Below are 25,475 nucleotides of genomic sequence, written 5' to 3' on the forward strand. Positions count from 1 at the left end.
AGGGGAGGTGGGCGAGGGGTGGGGGTGACTGGGTGGTGGGCACTTGACGGGATTAGCACTGGGTGTTCTTCTATATGTTGGCAAATTGAACACCAATTAAAAAAATTATTAAAAAAATCAGGAAAAAACAAAAAGAAAACTGGCTGTCCCATGTGGCCCACAAGGTTCACGTCTGTGTACTGTAATATAATAGACATGAAACAAGTCCAAGAGTTTCCTTATCTTTAATCCCTCTGCCAGGGCTGTGATAGTAGGTGCTAGTTTTAGTTCCCAGCTTTGGACTTGACCTTTGTGTTGTGTGAGCCAGGGCTCCATGAAGCTCACCCTTGCTTGGTGGAAGAGAAAACCCCTGACTTTTAGTTCCCATGGATGCATCTTGAGGCAGGGAATCCCCTCTTCTGCTCTTCCTCCCTCTTCCTGTCCCGTCCCTTCCTTAAGCCTGACCTGAGAGACATTCGAGGAAGGCTGGAGCTGAAGAACTCATTCTTAGTCTCGGAGTGTCCTAATCGGATGAGCATCACAAGAATACTTCTCTTGTCCAAAGGGCCGGTGATTACAACACCGAAGACATCTTAAATATGAGAGAGCAGCAACCCAGGGGCCTGGGGCAGCTGAGGACATTTATATTGGAATCCCCACACCCCAGACACGTCACTGTAACACCCCCCGCCACACACACACACACACACACACACACACACACACACACAAAGGATCACATCGAGTGAAGTAATTTTTTTTTTTCTGGGGCTGTTTATTTAGGTTTTCTGGTCATAATCCTGTTAGGACTTTGCTTAGAAATTACATGATAGATAAAAGAGCCTGAAGAGTTTCCATGTTAACTGTGTCAGTTGTAAATCATTTATAAAAAAGGCTATTTTCTGGAGAAAAAGACCTGCCATTCTTTAGGATCTTGGCTCCTTTATGTGATTAGCTTGTAGGGAACAGAGTTTGATCAAGCCAGCCAGAAATTAGTTACAAGTGGAGCTGTTAAGGAGAGTCAGACTATTGCTCCTCAGCAGCAAACAGCATTGAAGGCACCATCTCAGATTGGGTTCTGATTTATTTAAATTAACTATCTTTTAAATATTTTATTGATTCAATTTGCCAACATACAGAATTAACACCCAGTGCTCATCTATCATGTGCCCTCCTTAGTGCCCATCACCCAGTTACCCCGTCCCCCCCACCCTTAAGGTTCTGATTTCTTTGTTCTATACACACATCTAAAGATTACACATTTAGAGATTTTTCTAAGTCTTCGTTTTCATCTGTGAAACTGTGTAAGAGAACGTAGCTTTTTATTTGGAATTTTGGGTCTTCAGTCATGATGAATGAAAATAAAAACTCTTTTTCTAAGTTCATATACTCAGTATAATTTTTCCTAAGCTTTTTGGTAAAAGTTAAGACCATCTTAAAATGTGTTTTGAGGGCACCTGGCTGGCTCAGTCAGGAGAGCACAAGACTTTTGGTCTTGGGGTTGTGAGATCGAGCCCCATATTGGGTGGTCAGTCAAGATTACTTAAATAAAACTTAAAAAAATTTAAAAAGTGTGTTTTGAAAAGTTTCCTAAGTTTTGAAATGATCTTTAAGTTGAATGATATTGTAAGTTGATCTCTTTCCAATTTACAGTGTGCTAAGTCACATACAAGACTCAGAACTGAGGTGGAAGAATTAAAATGAGTAGGAAAGAAGACACAAGAGAGACCCAAGTGAAACAAATGGAGGCTCGGTTCTAAGCAGTTCATCTCTGGACACACTCAGCTTCAATGTGCCTAACCTTATTTTCATCCTTGGTGGTTTTATATTTAATCAAAACCCTCCCTGTGTTTGCTGTTCAAGTAGCCACGGCGTATGCACTTTATTTAGGATTCTAGAATTGCACAGGACCAGAGAGCTGAGAAAAAATGGGGCCAGTCTCCAAGAAAAAGCCACACAATTGCTTAAAAAGCCAAGGAGTTAAGAACATTTGTGAACAGCAAACTGCAAGCTAAGCTTTTCCCTCTCTATTTGGCGTGGGCAGTTTTTCATTAGAAAAACTCAGTTTTAACAACTCAGTTTCATTCAGTTTTAACACCAACAGTTGCAGAAAACCTGGAGTCCAGAAAAGAAAACAAGTAATTGGGAGTCACTCTGATAGGAACAAAGTAGTGCAATCCCCAAACATGAAATTGGGGACAACATAACAGAGACCCCAAATGACAATCTCAGGCTCAGATGCTTACGATACCTGGTCTCCTTGCTGCAACGTAGGCAGAGCGCAGGAGGATCAGATGGTGCCTGTGCCCCAGACGACACCACGCTGTAGTACGTTTATGCTCGAGACATCCAGTGAATTCATCAGCAAGGTCTGCCTTAAACCCCCAAACCAAAGAACAGATAGAAATTGCATCTCTGCATTTGGGTTGTGGGAAAATATAGTAAAGAACATGAAACAGCCATCAGTGGCTGAGGAGGGTTGGTGAGCGTGAAAGTGAATGGTGGAGCCAAATCGCCAAATCACAGATTATGAAAAAGCAGGAGGAGAAAGATGAAGACGTTCTGTCATTTTCCCATGGAAGAGAACAAATCTGACCCTCCAGCAACAGGAAACATCCAAATGCTTGGGGAGGGATGGAGACTAGCTATTGTCTACTTGTACTGAGAATTAGAGCAAAGAAGCCATGTGTTTTCTGAAAGGTGGCATCTGTGGGCCTTTTCCCAGCAAAAGACACATGAGACATAACACGTTTGAGCAGTAAATTGTGGACAAGCTTCCCTTTAAAATTATTTATAAATTATCTTAGATGCAGAACTCCTCCAATCAGACACAGGTAAAGTGACTTAGACAGTCTCATGCAGTCCATATGACAATATAACTATTTTGTGGACCTTGATTCTCTAATTTTTTGTTTTTTTTTAAATAAATTCAACTTGCCAACATATAGTATAACATCCAGTGCTCATCCCATCAAGTGCCCTCCTTAGTGCCCGTCACCCAGTCACCCCCATCTCCTTCTTTAATTCTTAATTTTTCCCTTTGCAAAATAAGGTTGATATGATTAGATCCAGGTGCTATAGCATCAGCTCAGTAAATAACAGCAACTTATTATGGTGATGAAACGGTTATTTAAGAAGGCATAAGAAGAAAATACAATTTATTAAAGGGATTTTGTACACTTGGATATGGACATCTTTTCTCAAGTATCTCAACACCATAGCAATACTAAACCGTGTTTAATTTCTTCATGTATAAAAAGATGTGCCGAAAGATGCATGCCTCATCAGTTTTTATTTTATTGGGTATGGCTATAGGTGACACCCTTCTCTAGAAAAGCAAACTGCACAGCGTCACACAGAGAGTACAGATATCCTAAGTTCATTCACACAGTCATTTTTCTAATTTGCCCTTGAGGAGAACTTTAAGTCTTTGCTCAATTCTAATCATTCAACAAAATGCTTGGACCCCTCAGGAAATAAAAGTAACCAATTTCTTTGTTTTTCTAGAACTAACTTTGTTTATTCATGTATTCTGTTATATTTCTGACCCAAATTAAGCCCTTTGCTAAAAGGAACAACTTACTCACATTCAGTCTGAATATAAAGTGTTCTACAGTGTTTTCAAGTATTTTAAAAGATTTGCCACTTTGGATAAAAAGCCATACTATATTAGTAATATGTCAGTGTAGACAGGCACACTCTAGATTGCTCTCGGGAGAATGATTACTAGGATGTGTTTAATCCCGGCATTAAGTGATGCTGGGAATAATTTGCCTTTAAAATCCTACAAATTGATTAAAAGGGAAAAGATACTAAGCTTGATGCCAGTTTTCTGTAAGGGTGAATTTGTGCAAGACTGGTTTATGCTCTGGGAATATATAAGCCTGGCATTAGCTGATTGTACATTATAACATTTTATAGCATTAAACAAATAATGGAGAAAACTGGCCTATTCCATTGGATGAAAGAAGCTGGTGATCCTTAAACATGTGACATTTTTACAAATGCTGCACCTAGAAATCCACTCAGTGCTCTGCTTTTCAATTTGAATGCATCTTTCTCTTCCATCAACACAGACTAATGCTGAAGACCAGTGACTATATAAATAAAGCTGCTGTGTTCTGGACCATCAAGCAGTGTTGAGTAGATTGAAGAAAGTACTTTGCCCTCAGCTAAGTTTGTGTTAAAATGTTTGACCTGCCACTTCTGCTGCCACCATCATTTCCTATCTCCCTCCAGGACAACGTTACAGCTATTTGTAATCCAAAGTGAGTGTTTTCTCCCAAAGTCAGGTCTAAGGGGGCAGCCACCCAAACGACATGATGTCAGAAGCACTGGGATAAGCTCACACTCACCCACCCTGATGCCTCCTTGACGTGTTCACAGGGGTTACAGTTAGATATTCCTGCCATAGGGAGCATTTCACTGAAGGTATAAATTCACTTGAGATCCATTCTCAGAAACAGGCTTTGAAGGGGAGAAAAGCACTTGAAGCTTAATATGAGGAATAAGAAGGCCTCAGAAAAAGGAAGCTGTGTGTAAAGTGGCCCAGGGTTGCCAGAGGCCAATGGCTGGCTTCTGAAAAGTAAAGGGTTAACATTGCCATCCGAAGGCCTTTCCTTGAGATTCTGAATTTTCTGCCTTGGCTAACTGCAAATTGCTATTTTCAAGGACAGCTCACATAAGTCAGAATTAGAGTCTTTACTCACATGGATTCCTCTCCAAATTTCAAAACATTTCATATACTCCCCAAATAAAATCTTTCTATAATAAATAAAAACAAAGGTTTAGGGGCTTGCAGAATTTTCTGGGGTTTCAGGATTTTTCTTAGCCCAGTTCAAATCAAAGAGGTTATAAATATCCAAACCAATATATGTATAAATTATAAGTAAAACATCCTCACCCCCAGCTATTTAAATGAGACTTATTACAGATACATCCCATTTATGAGGTAGTCGGATTCCTCAGATGTGATGGGACGAGCTTTTTTAAGTTTCTGTTTCACCAGGCGTAGTCGGCAAGCAACCATGAGAAGCAGCAGAGCCGTGATGGCCAAACCCAGGGCCAGGGGTAGCACTGCACCTGTGAAACGGTTAGAAATGGACAGGGCAGGTCAGTGAATAGTGGCAATAATAGCTACAACTGACTGTATGATTAGCACTTTGCATGCACCGTTTTACTTAATCTGGACAACTCAAACAGGTACTGGTACTGTCACCATTTTACACAGAGATTAAGTAATTGGTGTAAGAGCACACAGTTTGTAAATGGCAGGTGTAGTTCTCAAACCAGACTTCTTTCAAACCAGATTCTGTACCAGGTTCCTACGAAATGCGGTGGCCTCAGTGAGTACAAAGGTAGCTCGCCCGCACACCCAGTCTGTGAATAGACAGCTGTGAGGACACGGTGGCCAGAGGGGAGTTTTTCATCATAGTCAGAGATTAAATTTGCGGATCCACACATGATCAGTCTCTCAAAATATTATGGACTAACTCCTAATTTCTTGTACTGGTTAGGGCTTCAAGAAATTTATTTTCTTTCTTAATCCAGAGATCCTACTCTCAGCCAGTAAGAACCACTATTGAGAGCTAACTTCAAAATATGCTGGTGTTAATTCTGGCTAAGGGTACTTGAAGAATCTCTCAAGTCCTCCCTCACGGGGTTTCTCCTGGGGGGTGGGTCCTAGACACCCAGGCGAGAAGTAAGAAGCGGTGGTGAGAGGCCAGCAGGAGTCTGGTGGGGACAGGGCTGTGCCCCGGATCGGTCTTCCTTATCAAGCTCAGCAGGCTCTATTCTTAGTCTGATGTACTCTGGCGTCCCAAGCCTGGGAGACGATAGGGTGGAGCTATTTTTAGCTGCAGGGGTCTTGCCAACTCGTGGAATTAGAGGAGCAAAAATGCCCATCGCATCAGCTGATTCTATGACCTTTCATCTCACTCCTTTCTTCACTCATCCAGCATTCAGTAAGAGCCCTGTGCCTGGCACTGAGCTAAGTGCTGGTAACCAAGGACAGTAAGCCAATGCTACAGAGTGCCGGCACTGCTCCAGGTGCTTTGGTTGTTTAAAGAATGACTTTATTTATTTAAGAATAGCAATTTTGGGGGCACCTGGGTGGCTCAGTGGTTGAGCGTCTGTTTTTGGCTTGAGTCATGGTCCTGGGGTCCTGGGTTCAAGTCCCCTATCGGACTCCCCACAGGGAGCCTGCTTCTCCCTCTGCCTGTGTCTCTGCCTCTCTATGTCTCTCATGAATAAATAAATAAAATCTTTAAAAAAAAACAAGAATAACAATGTTTAATAAGATTTCTTTTAAAGATTTTATTTATTTATTCATGAGAGACACACACACAGAGGCCGAGACACAGGCAGAGGGAGAAGCAGGCTCCATGCAGGGAGCCCGATGTGGGACTCAATCCCAGGTCTCCAGGATCATGCCCTGGGCCGAAGGCAGGCTCTAAACTGAGCCACCCAGGGATCCCCTGTTTAATAAGATTTTTAAAATTTATTTGAGAGAGAGGGGATCCTTGGGTGGCTCAGTGGTTTAGCACCTGCCTTTGGCGCAGGGCGTGATCCTGGGTCCCGGGATCGAGTCCCATGTCGGGCTCCCGGCATGGAGCCTGCTTCTCCCTCCTCCTGTGTCTCTGCCTCTCTCTCTCTCTCTCTCTCTCTCTCTATCATAAATAAATAAATAAATCTTTAAAAAAATAAATTTATTTGAGACAGAGAGAGAACATAAGCAGGGAGGAGGGACAGAGAGAGAGGAGATGCAGACTCCCCAGTGAGCAGGGAGCCCGATATGGGACTTGATCCCAGGACCCTGAGATTATGAACTGAGCTGAAGGCAGACACTTAACAAACTGAGTCACCCACATGTCCCAAGAATGACTTCAAAAAATGATTGATTGATTGATGGATGGATGGATGGATTGATTTGAGAGAGAGAGAGATGCCGGTGGGGCGGGGATGGGGCAGAGGAAGAGAGAGTCTTAAGAAGTCTCCACGTTCAATGCAGAGCCAGACACAGGGCCCCATCTCACAACCCTGAGATTATGACCTGAGCTGAAATCAAGAGTTGGACGCCTAGGTTCCTGCCACTCTTCTAAGTGCTTTATGGTGTAAATCCTTTAATTCTCACAACTACCATATGAGTTGCTACTATTATTATACCCATTTTGCAAATGAAGGAAGTAAGACATCAAGAATTAAGTTATTTGTCTAAGTTTGTAATGTCAGTGGTGGAGCTAGGACAAGCCCCCAGGCAGTACAGCCCCAGAACCACCACTATACAGTACTTCTCCAAAAGAGAAAGGAGATTTTACTTTTAACGACTTCAGGTCTGGGTAGACAAACATTTAAATAAAAAAATGCAATTAACTATTACAGTTACTATGATAGTTACTATGATATATGAAGTGCAGATAGAAAAGGAATGGTTCATATGTCCAGTTCATAGGATTTTTGTTCAAGTGGTTTAAATGTATGATGGAGCTCATTTGGGGTGGGTGGGGAGATTAGTTTATGTTCTGACATTTTCAGATTGAGATGCCTATACTTGATCCAGGTATAATTTTCTTTAGGTTTCTGGATTTTTTTTTTTAAGATTTACTTATTTATTTGAGAGAGAGAAGGAGAAAGAGCACACATACCCATTGTAGGAGGTGGAGAGGGAGAGAGAGAGAATCTCAAGCAGACTCCTCGCTGAGTGCCGAGCCTGATATCACAACCCTGAGATCATGACCTGAGCCGACACCAAGAGTCAGATGCTTAACTGACTGAGCCACCCAGGCACTCCATAGATTTCTGGATTATTTGGGCCTATATATATATATGAGAGTCTTTAGCTTCAAGGTAGTGGCTGCAGCCACCAAGTGATGAAATTGCCAGAGAGAAAGGGAGAAGAAGGAAGGTCAGGAGTGAGGCCCCAGGAAACACCAATATGTAAGAAGGCAGACAAAAGACAACTAGTAGAACAGAAAGAGATGGATCCAAAGAGTTGCAGGACAGCCAAGGGAGGAAGGGAGTCTTGGAAGCACAGGAAAGAGACTTCAAGGAAGCCCTTGACTGAACCAAATGCTAAGATGAGGTCAAGTGGGGTGAAGCCCAGAGAGGCCAATGGACTTAGCAATCAGAAATTCACTTACAGGGAGCCTGAACATTGAGGGATGCTATTTTGGTTTTATGTGTTGGGAGAGATCTAAATTGTCTGCTGCTGTTGGGGGAATGAGCCAGTAGAGACATGGATTAGAAACAGGAGACTTCCTAAATGATGGGGAAATGTACCTGAGGAGATTAGGGGCTATATCAAGGTCAGGGGGAGACACCCCTTTGGGGATGAGAAGCTGAGGAAGATCACTCTGCTCGTTCAGAGCAGGGAAAGGACTAAAGGCTGCCCTTCTAAGTGAGTGTGATCTGTGTAAAGATGGGCACCAGTGCTTACGCCTCAGGGGTGGGGATGAGGTGGAGGGAGCAGGGGGCTATGCTGAAGATCCCAATTCCAAGTCTGGGGTGCAGATGCAGCTCTAGTAACAACAAAGCAGACATATAATCTTGGGGAATCTTCTTTGTCAAGTCAGATAGTCAAATAGGATGTGGCTATACTGTCAAATGGATTCCTGTTTAACGATTTGAATGCAAGGAAAATGAAATCTCACATAATAAGCTTGCTAGAATACTGCAAATTATTCTAGATTTTTCTATACTCGTTTGGCATGGTTTCTTCATTGTCTTTAGCTTTGGTAACTTGAGATTTAAAATTTTCTAACCCCTTATAAAACACATCATGATATAATTTTCTCAGGAACCAGCGAAGGAGATGAATTGGATATTTTGTTCGCATGAGTGGGAGTAATATTCGTAATACATAACAACTGGAACGAGCAGTGGGCAGTTAGAACGAGGCTCTCTGCATATAACCAGGCACGGGGGCAGAGCAGGCCTTGTTTCCTTTTACGTGTCCATGGGGGACAGGGCCATTTTTATTCAAATATCTGGGGACGGGGTAAGTCCAGGAGCCAGCAGAAACAGCAGCATCTAGGTACTTGACGTCTGGGTGGTTCTGGCCATCTATTGGTTAACAGTTACATTTCAACATTGCCAGATTATAAAAAGAACACTCTAGAGTAAAAAGAAAGTCTTCTCCATGTTCAGATCTATAATTTAAGAATCATATTTTGTCCTCCTAAATCTTCCTTTACTAATTAGTTTGTGGGATTTAGGACTAAAACCTACCTTTCTACAAAACTATGTTGAAAGTGTTTTCTTTCTAGTTAAAAACCACCAAAATTATGGAATTATGGTATTCTTGCACTCATTATATATTCCCTCGACCTCCAACACTCTTTCCTCGTTCTTATTGTCTTGGTCTTCATCACTAGAGTAGCTAGAGAGAACTAGGTACTCTAAGATTTTTACTATTGAATCATAACTATCTCAAGCATAATAAGCCATTATTTATTTGGTTCATTGTATGAGCCATACAGTGTGCTCAATAGCTTATATTCATTGTCCCATTTATCCTCTCTAACAACTCTGAGGCAGTGATAGTTGTTATTTCCATCTTACTAATGAGGAGACTGGGATCCAGAGAGATAATATATTCTGCCTCAGGTCATGGAGTTTAGTGGTGGAGCAAGGGTTTGCATCAGATTCTAGAGCCTATGTTCTTAACCCCTGTGCCATGAGTATTACTCTTCCCATAGGATGTTACACCTGGGAGGGAATATAGTGATAATCTAGTCCAATCAACTTATAAAAGAGAAAGCTAAGGTCCAAAGATGTGAGGGTACTGGTTTAAGAGCCCAAAGATGCAGCATGATAGCGGAGGTGAGAATACAACAGTTCTTCTGACCCACAGATCTTGTCATGTGCTCCTGCAGCTGCATCAGTAACTTCAACTAGAGAGAATGTGGTTCTGCAAATGTTTATACTCTGCAATGAATTTCCAAGTTACACATTTTACCTGTTTCTGGGGCTGGGTGTTCCCCTCCTCCTCGATCGCTCTTGGACTCAAAAATATAATTTTCCTCTTTTCTGTTCTTCCTCGAGGAGCCACGATCTACAGAAAACAAATAGAACACATACAGGAATCTGTCTTATTTATTTTTTAGGATGGATGTAAAGGACTTACAGAATTTATTTCTCTAGTAAACAGAGGCCTGTGTTTGCTACTAACCAGGCTAGCTAATGTGACCAGTTTAGTAATGCAAAGTATGGGGCAAGAGCAAAACCGCCAGCAGAGAGAGGGGAACAGGTACACGGTAACAAAACCCCTACCCGCACGCTGGAGAAGGAAGGAGACACCTGGCTGGAAAAGTCAAGGATAATCTCTGGTCTTCATACCATGTAAAGCAGGAGCAGTCCACAAAGGTCTTTCTTTAAAAACTGAACAGAGCTAGCATACATAAGGCACTCAGACATGCTATTTGACTTTCTCACCTCAACCCAGGTTGGCAGGTATTCATTGCTTCATGTTTTCTGGTTCAGTCAGAGAAGCTTGGCAGTTGCCCAGGTTCTTGAGTAGTAACTGGGGCACAGAGCTAAGATTTATTTATTTGTATGTATGTATGTATGTATGTATGTATTTATTTATTTATTTATGAGAGATAGAGAGTGAGTGTGCAAGTGAGTGCAAGGAGGGGCAGAGGGAGAGGAAGAGAGAGAATCTTAACCAGCTGAGCCATCCAGGAGCCCCAGGGCTGGGATTTAAACTCAGATATGTCTAACTGCTTGTTAGTGGAACCCAGCAGTTGTGATGTAACGATGTGTGGTTAATTATTTACTCTATTCAGTTATACTATACTATTGAGAATGAAGAATAAGAAAGATCAAATCTTAGGACTTTTTGTTTTTTAATATTTTATTTATTTATTCATGAGACACAGAGAGAGGCAGAGACACAGGCAGAGGGAGAAGCAGGCTCCCTGTAGGGAGCCCCATACGGGACTTGACCCCAGGACCCCGGCATCACGCCCTGAGCAGAAGGCAGACGCTCAACCACTGAGCCACCCAGGTGTTCCAAATCTTAGGACTTTTATTCCCAGGTCTGATGAGCCATGATTGTATCACTGGATCATCTCCTATCTAGGGATTTACAACACTTGCATGCTTAGTACAAGGACAATATAATGATTAATGAACTAGTGGAGTTGCCCTCATGCTGTGGTGTGATCTCAGGGGAGATTGTGAGATAATATAAACTTCTCAATGACAATATATTGGAAATCATGAGTCTACATCAATAATTTTACTGAGAAACAGAATAAAACGTTAAAGCTTCTTTACTCATATGTCATCAACAGATACATTCATAATGCCTGCAACTGAAATAGGGTATTTATAAAACTCTTTGTAATTGGAGCTAAGTGATTTGCCTGGGTTTACAAAGGATCACAAAAATCAACAGGATAATGGAAAATTGTGAAGTTACTGCAGGAACTGATTAGCGCCAGAAGGCCACACTTAAACGGCCTGGACTGTAGCAGTGATGTAGCTGTTAAAGAGCAGGGGCCGTGAATCCATTTATTCCTTGAAGGCATCCTTCATGCTCCTCAGCCCTCCACCCCCCAGCCACCAGTTGCCGGGCAGCACAGACAAGACTGCATCCAGGATACCCTCTGAAGCACCCCCGACAGTGGCCCCTCTTCTCTGTCCTCTTCTCTGCCACAGCCTTAGGTTTTTGGTCCCTTTAACTCACAGAAAGAGCTTCTGCCTGGGTGGCTGTGTCTACAGAAGCTCCTTACTGCACTCTGTCAGCACATCAGTGCCAGGAGGCCCATGAGGTGGCCGCACATTTGCTCCTCTCAGCCCAGGCAGCAGTGGCCCTCTGCTTCCCCTGCCTGCCCTGGTGCTTGGCCAGGTTACTCTAAAGGACCCACAAGTGCCACCTGCATATACACCCATAGTTCAGGCGGTCCTCCATGAGCTCCTGGCCCAAAGGGAGTGAGAGACATGAGTGAGGCGTAAACAAGTTCTAGTAGGCCAGACAATCAGACTTACCTTTCAAACTGATTGCTATTACTGTCCACCCTACTGTAGAGGTGGAAGCCCCGATTCCCACCCAGAACCGTGAGGGGAGGGGAAAAGGAGCAGCCAGGGGGAGAGGGTGATCCGTGGGGGAGCGTAGAGGGCAGCCAGCCAGGGAACAGCTGTCTCTGTGGCTGGACTGCCAGATGTGGGGGCCGCTCAGCTCAGGGACAAAGGGACAAGGGGATGCCAAGGAGCTGAGGAGATCCATGTCCCAGGAGGAGGGGACAGGGGCTACTGAATTTAAGCCATGGGGCTGGTGGAGTGCAAGGCCATTGAACACTTGGGCTGTCTTCCACATGGCAAGTTGATTTCCACCCCTTTGGGTTGTGTGGACCAATTAAAAATTCAAAATGATTTTTAATCATTTCAAAATCAAAATTATTTGGGGGGCCAATTTAGGGTTGTCAATTTTTAGTTTGCCAAGTAAAGACATTTACAAAGGCCACTGCCTTCACTTCAGTATAAAGTAATGAAATGTGTAAACCCAAAACATGAAGAGCCTACTATGTAAAGAGGATGGCTCTTTAAATTGAATAAATTTAGCCTTATAAAAAACTGACTACTTTGTTCTTATTTTTCTCATTTTGCCATGAATGGTGAAAGCTTTATTATGGAGGGTACTGATCCTTCTTCTACTGGCTTTGGGGACCAAATTCTGTTTCCCTTCCTTTTTTTTTTTTTTTTAAAGATTTTATTTATTTATTCATGAGAGACAGAGAGAGACAGAGACACAGGCAGAGGGAGAACAGAGAGAGACAGAGAGAGACTGAGACACAGGCAGAGGGAGAAGCAGGCTCCATGCAGGGAGCCCAACGTGGGACTTGATCCCAGGTCTCCAGGATCAGGCTCTGGGCTGAAGGCAGCGCTAAACCGCTGAGCCACCCGGGCTGCCCTGTTTCCCTTCTTCTTGACTCCACCTGTCCAGATGCCTCAAGCAGGGCTTCCGAGGTCCCCCATATTGCCCTCCATTCCCTACAAATACCCTTCACTTCGGGTAGCTAGGATCCCGTCCTTCAGGAATTGTCATCCACAAACCCATTTGCTCACTCAGTCAATTAGAACCCTTGTTAGCCAATCAATTAGACACTCTTTCTGCCCATTCTCCAGTGTGCAGTGGAATGTCTGTGCATATCACAGGCAAGGCTACCTGTCCATCAGGCACCATGGGCACTGGACCCACAAAAACATTTCCATTTGATTTCTCTTAGGATCACAAGAACACAATGGATATAATAATAATAAATAATAATAATAATAATGCATATATAATAATGAAGCTGGCCTGTGTTATATTAATCTCTATACCAACACAGTCATAAAGCATAATATTTTGGTTGGGTTTTTTTTTGGGGGGGGGGCCCATGAAAGTCATAATGCAGATCTATAAGCAGCCAACCCCGATTTCTCCAGCACTCAGAGATCTCTTTCTTCTGAGCTTCTAATGCCCTAATAGAAAGACCATACAAGCAGGTCTTAAGGGAACTGTAGCTTTTTCCTGTCTCTGTAGCTAAGTGAGGCTTGCTGCCAAAGCCGACATCTCCTGGGGCTGGTATTAGACTCAGTTAAATTCTGGCTTTATTACTTACTAGCTATATGACCCAGTCTAAGCCTCTACCTCTCTATGTCTCGGTGTCTTCATCCATAAAATGTGGCTAATGATTTCTGCACATTGCCAGGTTGCTATAAAGAACAAAGAAGTGCACAGTGATAGGCACTCAGTAAGTACTCTCTCCAATAAAAAATCTGGAAGTGGGGGCAGCCCGGGTGGCTTGGCAGTTTAGCACCGTCTTTGGACCAGGGTGTGATCCTGGAGACCTGGGATCGAGTCCTATGTCAGCCTCCCTGTATGGAGCCTGCTTCTCCCTCTGCCTGTGTCTCTGCCTCTCTCTCTCTCTCTGTGTCTCTCGTGGATAGATAAATAAAATCTTTAAAAAAAAAAATCTGGAAGTGGGAAGATCACATGGCTGAGAACTCATGTCCTACTTTTTAAAAATAATGAGCCAGGAATAAAAACACCAAAATTTACCAACCTCCAGTTCTTTTCAGAGGATTAACTACCTTTTGCCCAGTGGAAAAATATAAAATAACTACACAACACCCGCCCCCCCTGCCTCTGTCTCTTTCCAATGAAGATGAGAGATTGTTTATCTTAAGTTTGAAGAGGAACTCAGTACTGGGGCCATCATTTGAATTAATTGTTTTATGGGCTTGTAGCTCTCTTACCCGAGTTTCCTAGTGAATGCCACTGCACTCAAATGCTCCAGGAAGAATTCATCTAGCACTGAGAGACACAGATTATATTTACATGCAATGTCTCATGCAATCCTTGCAGCAACACTGTGAGAAGATACTATTATCCTCTCATAGGCAAGGAAAGGCAGTTCAGAGCAGCTAATTAAGTGGAAGCTAGTAACTGCTGGTGCTAGAATTAGAACCCAGGACTGATCTCCAGCGCAGGAGCTTTTCTACTGAACCATACAGCTCTCAGAGCCACAAATCCAAGAACTTAGAGTTGATACTGTGTTTATTTATTCATATCTAGGCAAAACAAAATACCTAGGCAAAAATCACAAATTTAAATATTTCCTTAGGAAGTCTGAGATAAAGCTCTATGAAGGATGCAACAGAGAAAGAGGTTAATTGTACTTAGAAAGGGGATCTTGTTTTGGAGATGGGTTCATGTGAAAAACTAAACAAATTCATTCTGAATCTTCAGCTGTCAAATTTGAGTATTTTCTTAAATGCTTTCACTCACTGGGGAGAAGAAGCCCGTGCTATAGGAGGTGGAAGAGATAAGCATTAGGGAGAAGGCAGTGCACATAGGAGACTTGAAATGTGAATTCCTGTTTTCTACATTTCAGAGAGGAATTCACTGTCATTTCCTGGACTGTTGGATTCAGTTTTCCCAGACGCCAACATATGGAACACCATAGAGAAATGCTTCACTTCCACATGTCCTATTATTGTAGGCTCTAACCAGAGTGGCAAGTCAGAACAAATAAGACAAAGATGGCATTTGCTTCTGCAAATAACTCATTTCTTAGGGAATTGTGCTTCCTCTTTCTGAAGGACCCATTGTGTTATGCATACATGCATAGCTATGCATTTACAGAAGTAGCTGGAAGCTTGACAGAAGTTGTTTTAATGTCATTTTCACTGACCATAGAATATGCGGTACATTCTGGAAGGAAGGTGGAAATATCAGCTGGAAAAGTGGCTACAATAAGGGCCTGCCTTCCAGAATGCTCTATGGCTCCCTGTGACCACCTGCCAACAAACACAGACAACAGAATTGTTCTTTGGCACTATGCACTGGTATACCACAATGTGTGGCTGCAAAGTAGGGAAAAGGGAGCTCTCTTCAGGAAATGTTCTGGATTGCACTAGGACAAGATCCATCCATTTGAGAGAACAGTTGACTCCTGCCATCATATTGGAGCATAATAGGCTATTCAGCCGTGCTGCTTACCAGGCTTCAATAAATTCAAACTACCTTCCCAGAAATGTTTTATGGTTTCAGAGTGTTTTCTCAATGAGAAAAGAGACAGTATAATGAAAAGATGAAATACCCATGAAAAATACAGGGCACATATAAAAAGTCTTTTGAATATCCTTTATGCCCTCTGGATAAAACACCTCCCACAATAATGCAAAGGTCACAGTTGCTCACTCTAGTTACTGCCAGAGGGAAGTTAAATGGTGAGGCTTTGGCACGGTTAGCAGGGGAATCTGAGAAAATGCAGGCAGAGCCCCATGTATCCATACAGAAACCATGCATTCTCACAAGTCCATGCCTCAGTCTGGATCCTCTGGGAATTTGGTTGACCTGCTACGCTGGACATGAATTCTCAAGTTTCAAAAAACTGGATTCAATGTGAATTTGGATATACCACTTGTCTAGCACTCTGCAGTGCTAGAAATCAGATTTCGTTCCTCTGACTGGGTCAGATAGAAGAGGACAGCCTTGTTAATGAATGACTTGACCACACAGGGAACAGGCCCTACAGATGCAGGCACATCGAGCAACAATTCAGTCATTGAGCCACTGTGTGCTCAGCATAGGCACCACTGTGGCTCTGTGCAGTCCTGACCGATGGCTCGGAGTAGACTGAGTGTGCATTCACTGTGAAACTGAATATTTGAACAAATCCTTGATCTTATCCTAGTAACATGCTTGCACTAAATTCCCAATTGTGGGATAACTGAATCAAGGCAATACAGGTTTAATGCTTCAGAAACTGCCCTCCAACTGCTCTCTAGAAGACTGTACTAACTTTTTAAAAAGATTTATTAATTTATTTGAGAGAGAGAAAGAGGGAGGAAGAGAGCACATGCATGCAGGGGAGGAGGGGATATAGGGAGTGAGAGTCTCAGGCAGACTCTGTGTTGATTGTGGAGCCAGGTCCAGGGCTCGATCTCATGACCCTGGATCACGGCCTGAGCCAAAACCAAGAGTCAGTAGGTAGCTTCACTGACTCTGCCAGCCAGGCACCCCAAGATTGTATTAATTTCAATCCCACTAAAAGTGCATGAGTCTTGTTTCTCTGTACTCAGTACATGAATTATTATACTTTTTCACCTTGCTAATGTGACAGGCAAAATACTGCACCTCATCCCTTTCTGTACTACATTATCAGTATTAATCATAGTATCTCTTTAATGTATCTTCAATGAGTTAAGTTTTTTTTTTTTTATCTTCACAACATGTCTGTGGGGAAAAGAAGCAGCAGAAAATTTAACTTGTCCATATTTACTATATTAGCTAATAATTCTTGTAAAAACCCAGGCATAGGTCACAAAGAGTAGTGCATTTTAAAATCTATTTATGTTATGCTGGGTGGAGCATAATTTAACTCATAAGAAATTGGAGGCTTGGGGACATGAGTGTGGTGGTCTTTGGGATGGGGAAGGAGGGGGTGGTTGCTGTCTACACAAATTGTGCCCCGTAAGGGCCCTTTTGAACAGTTTCAAAGTTTTGGCCTTTTCTTCCCACCTTTTCCACCCTGGACTTCCAAAGATTGTGTTTTGTTTTCTTTTTACCCACCTCCCCTCCAGCAACCATCAGTTTGTTCTCTGTATTTGTGAGTCTGGATTTTTTTGTTTAATTGGTTATTTCCTTTTTTGCTTTGTTTCTTAAAAAAGTTCTTGTTTTTGATGGATATGTAATAACATATGAATATACTCCTGAGAAAAAGAAAAGTTTCATAACCATAATGTGTTGTGAATTTTGTTAAAAGTGAATAAATGTCAGGGTACCTCGTTGGCTCAGTGACTGAGTGTCTGCCTTTGGCTCAGGTTGTGATCCTGGGATCCTGGGATCGAGTCCTGCATCGGGCTCCCCACAGGGAGCCTGCTTCTCCCTCTGCCTATATCTCTGCCTCTCTCTGTGTGTCTCTCATGAATAAATAAACAAAATATTTTTAAAAAAAGTGAAAAAATGTCCAAAAAACTACTAGAGCTGATAAATGAATTCAGTAAAGTTTCAAGATACAAAAATTAGTATACAGAAATCTGTTACATTTCTATGCACTAAAAATGAAGTAGCGGAAAGAGAAATTAAGAAAAAAACCCATTTACAATTGTACCAAAGAGAATAAGATATCTAGGAATAAACTTAATCCAGGAGGTGAAAGACTTGTACTCTGAAAACTATAAAATACTAATGAAAGAAACTGAAACTGACACAAACAAATGGAAAAATATACCATACTCACGGATTGGAAGAACACATATTGTTAGAATGTTTATAATACCTAAAGTAATCCATAGATTTAATGTAATCCCTATCAAAATACCATTTTTCACAAAACTAGAACAAATAATCCTAAAATGTATATGGAACCATATAGACAAAGATCCCAAATAGCCAAAGCAATCTTGAGTAAGAAGAACAAAGCTGGAAGTATCACAATCTCAGATTTTAAGATACACTACAAAGCTGAAGTAATCAACACAGTATGGACACATAGGTTAACGGAACAGGATCAAAATAAAAAATTAAACACACAACTATACAGTCAAAGGAAGCAAGAAATACAATGGGGAAAGGACAGTCTTTTCAATAAATGGTGTTGGGAAAACTAGACATCCACATGCAAAAGAATGAAACTGGACCACTCTCTTACACCATGCACAAAAATAAACTCAAAATGGATTAAGGACCTAAATAATGTGAGATCTGAAACAATTCCTAGAAGAAAACTTAGGCAGTAATTTCTTTAACATCAGCTGTAGAAACATTTTTCTAGATCTGTCTCCTCAGGCAAGGGAAACAAAAACAAAATTAAAGTATTGGGATGACACCAAAATAAAAAGCTTTGGCACAGCAAATGAAACCATCAACAAAACAACAAGGCAACCTACTGAAGAGGAGAGATGTTTGCAAATGATATATCCAGTAATGGGTTAACATCCAAAATATATAAAGAACTTAACAAACCTTACAGCATAAAAACCCCACAAAAAAAAAATAATAATCTGATTAGAAGTGGGCAGAAGGGGCACCTGTGTGGCTCAGTCTGTTAAGTGACTCTTGATTTCGGCTGAGGTCATGATCTCAGGGTTGTGGGATTGCGTGCTCTGTGCTTAGCACAGAGTCTGCTTGTCCATCTCCCTCTACCTCTCCCCCTGTTCTCCCTCTCTCTCTCAAATAAATAAATAAAATCTTAAAAATATAAAAAAAGTAAAATGGGCAGAAGACCTGAATAGACATTTTTCCAAAGAAGATATACAAATGGTCAACAGACACATGAAAAAATGCTCAATATCACTAATCATTGGGGAAATGTAAATCAGAACCATAATGGTAAAGTCACTGTGGAAAACAACATGGAGGTTCCTCAAAAAAATAAAAATAGAATTACCATATGATCCAATAAGTCCATTATTAGCTATTTACCCAAAAAAAACAAAACACTAATTCAAAAAGATACACATGCCCCATTGTTTAGCTGGATTATTTATGGCAGCAATGATATGGAAGCAATCCAAATGTCCCTCCATAGATGAACGGATAGAAGCGTGGTATACATATATACACAATGGAATATTACTTGGCCATAAAAAGAATGAAACCTTGCCATTGCAACAACATGGATGGACCTAGAGGGTATAATGCTAAGTGAAATAAGTCGGACAGAGAAAAATAAATACCATAGATTTCCCTCATATGTGGAAATTAAGACACAAAACAAATGGGGTGCTTTGGTGGCTCAATTAGTTAAGTATCTGCCTTCGGCTCAGGTCATGATCCCAGAGTCCTGGGATCGAGTTCTGCATTGGGTTCCTTCCTCAATGGGAAGTCTGCTTCTCCCTCTGCTGCTCCCCCTGCTTGTGTGCCCTCTCTGAAGTAAATTAATTAATTAATTAATTAATTAATTAACTAATTCTTTATAAAAAAAAGAAATAAAAAATGGGCTCTTAAATACAGAGAACAAACTGGTGGTTGCCAGATGGGAGATAGGTGGGGGATGGATGAAATAGGTGAAGGGGATTAAGAGTGCACTTATCATGATGAGCACTGAGTAATGTGTAGAATTGTTAAGTCATTATATTGTACACCTAAAAACATAACACTGTATATTCTCTAAAAAAAGGGAATAAATATGTGTATGTACGTGTACAAATAAAAGTGACCAGAAAAAAATGCAACAAAATATCAATGATGAGTTTTGCTAGATGGTTTTAATTTTTTCTTTATATTTTTCAAATTTTCTAAAGTAAATATGTATTAATGAGGAAAAAGAACACACACACATATATATTATAAATAATAACAGGACATTTAATCTCTGCACCTGTGAAACTCTATTCCTTTTATCTTTATAGCCAAAGTCAGAGGTTTATTATCAAAAAGGACAAAGCAGAGATTGGAAATGCATTTTAATTTGAGTGCCAGCTCCCATCAAGTGGTGGTGCATTATTTTCAAAGGAATTCTGAGCGGAGTTCTCACTGCCCCGGAGCCTGCACCTGGATCACGAAGAGACCAGTCTTTCTGATGCATAAGAGCAGGCGGAGGAGTGCGTAAACCTCAGGCTATGGTCATCCCTGAAGCACCCTCAGGGCTACATGGGGCTTACAGGTCATCTGGTTGAAATCCCTTACCAACTGGTGAGGAAATAGTTACAGAGTATGAAGCAGCTTGCTTTAGGTTCTAAAGCCAGAACCAAAACTAGAGGCGGCTTTGGTCTCCACTCTGCCCTCAGCTAATCCATCCTCGCTCTCGTGAGCCTCTCTACCACAGAGACACAGTGAGAGCCCATCTGTCCTGGCCTCTGGGAACACTGTCCTGTCCACTGGTTCTCCAACCCTTCTGCACTCCTGCCCAGAACACCTGGTCTCCCCTGAATCTGGCCTCAGGTGGCTCTCTTCTCCATTCATCCCTCCCCTTTGGAGAAAACAGACTGAAACAGATCCCAAGGCTTAGAGGGACTGACTGCCTTGCCCATCAAGTGGCAGTGCTAACAGAGGAGACCTAAGCCAGGGTCTGAAAGCACCTAAATCTAAACTGTCTGAACGAAAAGCCCTTCACTGAATATTTTGTGGATGCATCTGTATAGAGGCTCTTAAAATCTAAACAGTAGATAAACAAAAGATTGGAAAGAAATATGCCAAAATATTAAAAGTTATTTTCGGTAAAGGGTGATGTTTTAAGTCATTTTCCTTTTATATTATTTGAATTTTCTGCAATGAACAAAAAATTTTCATCAAGAAGGTATGAAAATAGTGATAGATTGCTTCCATATAATGTAGTCAGAGTCCAAGCACTGAAAAGACATTTACAAAAGCATACAGAAATGTGATATTCTGTATTTGTTTTGTATTTGTTGATGACATGACAACAAATACAAATACATCAACAAATACAAATGCACAAAATTAGGGACGCATGGGTGGCTTGGTGTTTGAGTGCCTGCTTCTGGCTCAGAGCATGGTCTCTGGGTCCCTGGATCAAGTATGCACATCCGGCTCCCGGAAGGAGCCTGTTTCTCCCTCTGCCTGTGTCTCCACCTCTCTCTCTCTCTGTGTCTCTCGTGAATAAATTTAAAAAATCTTAAAAAATAAAATAAAATAAAATCTTTTTAAAAAATGGGCAAAAATAAATTTAAGATGATAGAATGCTAATGCTTCAGCAGTGTAAATGGATTTAAATTTCTTATTAGCCTTACTAGAAAAAACCAAAAAATCAGATTTAGTTAAATAGGGAGCATAACACTAAATTATGGCACATACAACCATTTCCATGTGACACATATTTTCTTCATATTTACTTGCTTAGTGTGAAGAGGATGTATATGAAAACATAGGGGTTATGCTGCTTCATCTCAAAATAACCTAAAAAAAATTAGAGGCACAGGCAGAGGGAGAAGCAGGCTCCATTCAGGGAGCCTGATGTGGGACTTGATCCTGGGACTCCAGGATCACACCCTGGGCCAAAGGGAGGCACTAAACCGCCGAGCCACCCAGGGTTCCCCAAAGTAACCTAAAATTTAACACTTAGGGCATTTGTTTCCTTAATACACATGTTGAAATTTCCTAATTCTAACTTACTAATAAAGGTACTGGTATCTCTGGAGTATGTATGAGTGTACTTATTAGGTGTTTCTTACTATAAATAATCAGTGCAAATGTCAGATTTTTTTTTCCTTTTAGGCCAAATTGTTCATTTTAACTCTCTTCTTTCTTGTATTTCCTTAACACTCTTCAAATATAACCTGAATTTTGAAGCCAAGGGTCCCTGTAGACAATGAGGCTGTTTGTGGAGTACCCACTCAGAGCCTTACCTGGCATCATAGGATCAGTTTGACTCTCTGGTCCCCAAAACATGGAATGATTCCTCTTCTCTGCGTTTGATAAACCAGCTGGTGGCTGGTTTTGAACAGTGACTTTCTGAGACTTTTCCAAGAAGAAACCTCCTGCTGCATCTTTGCTTGGTCCTGTGGTTCTAGGCTGGAGAGTTGCTGTGTGGGTCACCGTCTTCTGGTCAAGGCTCACTGGAGCATGGAAAAGCTGCTGTTAGTTGTTGGGTTTCTTTTCTAAACTGTAATTAAAACCACTAAATTTGAGGGGGTGCCTGGGTGGCTAAGTCAGTTAAATAGCTGACCCTTGATTTCAGCTCAGGTCATGATCTCAGGGTACTGGGATTGAACCCATGTCAGACTCTGAGCTCAGTGGGGAGTCTGCTTGAGGATTCTTTTCCTCTGCCCCTCCCCCAACTTTCTCTTTGGCTCTCCCTTTCAAATAAATAAATAAATAAATAAATCTTAAAAACAACATTAAATTTGCAGTAGATTTATTTTATTTTTTTAATTTTTATTTATTTATGATAGTCATAGAGAGAGAGAGAGAGAGGCAGAGACATAGGCAGATGGAGAAGCAGGCTCCATGCACCGGGAGCCCGACGTGGGATTTGATCCCGGGTATCCAGGATCGCGCCCTGGGCCAAAGGCAGGCGCTAAACTGCTGCGCCACCCAGGGATCCCTGCAGTAGATTTAAAGTCATGGATATTTGGAAATAATAACCATCTAAGACATGTCAGAGCCCCATAAAAAACTTCTCTCTCTTCAAATGAGTAAACTGTTTTCTCTTCTCCCAATACTTGACTTTCTAAATGTCACATATAAATCGACAAAAACAAAGCTTAAACCCAAGGTTTTGAGATTCTCCATCCTTCTTCAAACCAACACCTTCATTAACACTTCCTGAAATTTTTTTCCTTTCTTGCAGTGGCCTTTTGTTGTATGTAGACGATATTGTAAGACCGGTTTATAGTCCTGACTTAGCCACACCCTACAATGTCACAAATTTTCTAAAAAACTTATCAAAACAGAATCTTAACTCATTTTGGTTTTTTAATTTAATTTTTAATTTATTTTTAAAAGATTTTATTTATTTATTCATGAGAGACAGAGTGAGAGGCAGAGACAGTCAGAGGGAGAAGCAGGCTCCCTGCTGGGAGCCTGATGTAGGGAGGGTGGGGGGGAGACGGGACTTGATCCCAGAACACCAGGATCACAACTTGAGCCGAAGGCAGACGCTCAACCACTGAGTAACCTAGGGGTCCCTCATTTTAATTTTTTTTAAAAACTGTATCCTACAAAGCATTTTTAGGGAAGAATCTCCTGGAAAACTGAAAGCAATTTTCAAAAAAATGTAAGCAATATAAAAAGTCTTATGTTTATAACTGAGATTAGAGACTCAAATTAAATGCTTATTTAATATAAGGCATAGCTTATTCAGATGAAGTTATACCTGAAACTGGGTAGAAAAAGAGCAATACTGAGTTTGTATTTTATTATTTTGAGAATACAGATACCCCTTCTCCCTCCTTGCCTGAAAAGATCATGCAGCAGACTCACAGTTTTGACAGAAAGCTTCATCAGACCCATCAGGACACTGCCGCACTCCATCGCAAGCCAGTGTAATGTCAATGCAACAGCCATCGTCACAAAAGAAGTGGTAGCGGGAGCAAACACTCAAGCATCCTGTTGATAAACAGTCTCAAGTTACAGGAGTGTGGGAAAGTCAACACTTCACCATGTTGTGATTAACAAAGACTAAATGTAGGATGAAATGCTTTGGGGTATAGAGATGAGGATAATTGGGAAAGACCCAACAGTGTGAGCTGGAGCAACAGGTTCCTAGAAAGCTAAAGGTGTCTCCTTGACCTTGTGTCTTGATTCTGAGGCATCACCATGGGCTCTTTGTCTCAGGGCCATTCTCCAAGCCAACACTGCCTAAGAGGTGGAAACAGAGAAACCGCAGCTCTAGTCTTCTCCAGCCAGCCCTGGGTTTGCTCCTCCAGAGATCTCACTCTGCATTTCTTTCTTTAGCTCAAAGAAGTTGCTTCAGTTCCAGGAAAGGAGCTCAAAGAAGAAGGGAAGGGGAACTGGGTTACCCTGAAGACGAAGCAGGATATAGCTACTGCTCACATTTTTAGTCCATGACATGAAAATCCTAAATATCTCCTTCCGGTCAGCTCCACAGGCTGCCTAACACTCTTACACCCCTGCACAGAACTTGGCTGGCTGGCCATGTTTTATTAGAGAACTATTTTCTACATGTTACAAGAATGCTATGTCTTACATTCTTGTTTCCTAAGTAATAATTTTTACTGAGATTAACTTTCTACTATTGAGCCCTATTTGTTGACTACCATACACTCCTGGTGCTACAAAGAATAAACAGAATCTTTAGCTACTAGCTGGTATGAATTTATTTTCTTCAAATAATTAAATTGTCTCCCTTTTGGAGCTGGTTTGAGTTTTTAATCTACAGTGTAATTCATAGGAGCTACATGTATTTTCTTGAAAGGCATTCCCCAACTCTGGATTAGGCCAAGTTTACCAGACTCAGCTATACAATAACTGGGAGACTTTGACACTGCTTAATGCAGAGTAAAGGTGTCAGACTTGAAGTAGCTCTTATGGAGCTCTATAATTTTTCAGGGACAGAAGGAACTAGACAATTCTCTCAGGACATGGGAGAGCAGTAGATGATGATGTTCTACTGAAACAGATGGTTGAGCATAGTATACAAGCCCAAATGAAATCTTGGATGCATATTCCATTGGAAAGCAGTTAAATTAGGGCCTGGGAAAGGAGTCTCTCTAGGTACAAGGCAGTTTGAAAATATCTTGATCCAGGAGGAAGAAGAGAAGAAATGATGGTAGAAGCTCCTGAGACGAAGTAGAGAGTCTCAGTTATGACTGAGAATTTGGGCCTACAAAGGAGAATTTGCTTCATTTCCAGGAAAGGAGCTCAGATAAAAAGGGAAGAGGAACTGAGTTACCCCGAATACCAAGCAGAATATAGCTACCGCTTACATTTTTAAGTCCATGACATGAAAATCCTAAATATCTCAAAGTTTTACTCATTCCTTGGTAGTTTGGGAGATAGACTGATATTTGTAACTTATCCATTTACTTCTAGATTAGTGGTCTCTAAATCTTTTTGTGCATCTGATCAATACATATAGTGTGGTATACTATACATATAGTGTGGTAAACATCCATCTCCACCTATAGATAATATGCACATACTAGTACAGTAACATATTAAACATGTTATAAAATATACTAAAAACTCAAAGAATATTAGAAATTACTAAAAATATAAGTTCAGGTGTCTTCTTTTCCATCCTAAAAATGTCTGTGTCTGGGAGATCCTCTTTGGAGACCACTAATCTAGATTATGTTAGAAGTGTTTATTGGCTTGGCATTTGAATAGATTATCTTTCCCAAAGTTTGAAAACATGCAACCTCTATACTCAAAGCTCAACCAAATTATTATCACAGAAGCAGGGGTACATGCTTGTCTGGTTCCCCCAGAACATGCACCCTTGGCTACCATTACAGCTAGGTTATGAACAGTAAGACCAGTCCATATGTAACACAGGGGAGAGAAACACTTTTCTATCCCCACTTCCGGTTTTCAATTGTCTCTATGTGGTGTTTTATTACTTTTATTCATAGTA

At 41.3% G+C, this 25,475-nt stretch overlaps 1 protein-coding gene across 1 annotated transcript in view; it reads right to left on the reverse strand.

Moving 5' to 3' along the window:
• Positions 1 to 3,120: 3,120 nt before the first annotated feature.
• LRP11 (LDL receptor related protein 11) overlaps positions 3,121 to 25,475 on the reverse strand; it is a 48,030-nt gene continuing 25,675 nt past the window's right edge. The window contains exons 4-7 of the mRNA XM_055311533.1: positions 23,360 to 23,485; positions 21,784 to 21,993; positions 9,935 to 10,030; positions 3,121 to 5,061 (exon numbers count right to left, since the gene is read on the reverse strand). Coding sequence (XP_055167508.1) covers positions 4,907 to 5,061; positions 9,935 to 10,030; positions 21,784 to 21,993; positions 23,360 to 23,485 — 587 coding nt within the window. The 3' untranslated portion in view covers positions 3,121 to 4,906. The remainder of the gene's footprint in view (positions 5,062 to 9,934; positions 10,031 to 21,783; positions 21,994 to 23,359; positions 23,486 to 25,475) is intronic.

Source organism: Nyctereutes procyonoides, unplaced genomic scaffold (genome assembly GCF_905146905.1).
Source record: "Nyctereutes procyonoides isolate TBG_1078 unplaced genomic scaffold, NYPRO_anot_genome, whole genome shotgun sequence".
NCBI classification, from domain to species: domain Eukaryota; kingdom Metazoa; phylum Chordata; class Mammalia; order Carnivora; family Canidae; genus Nyctereutes; species Nyctereutes procyonoides.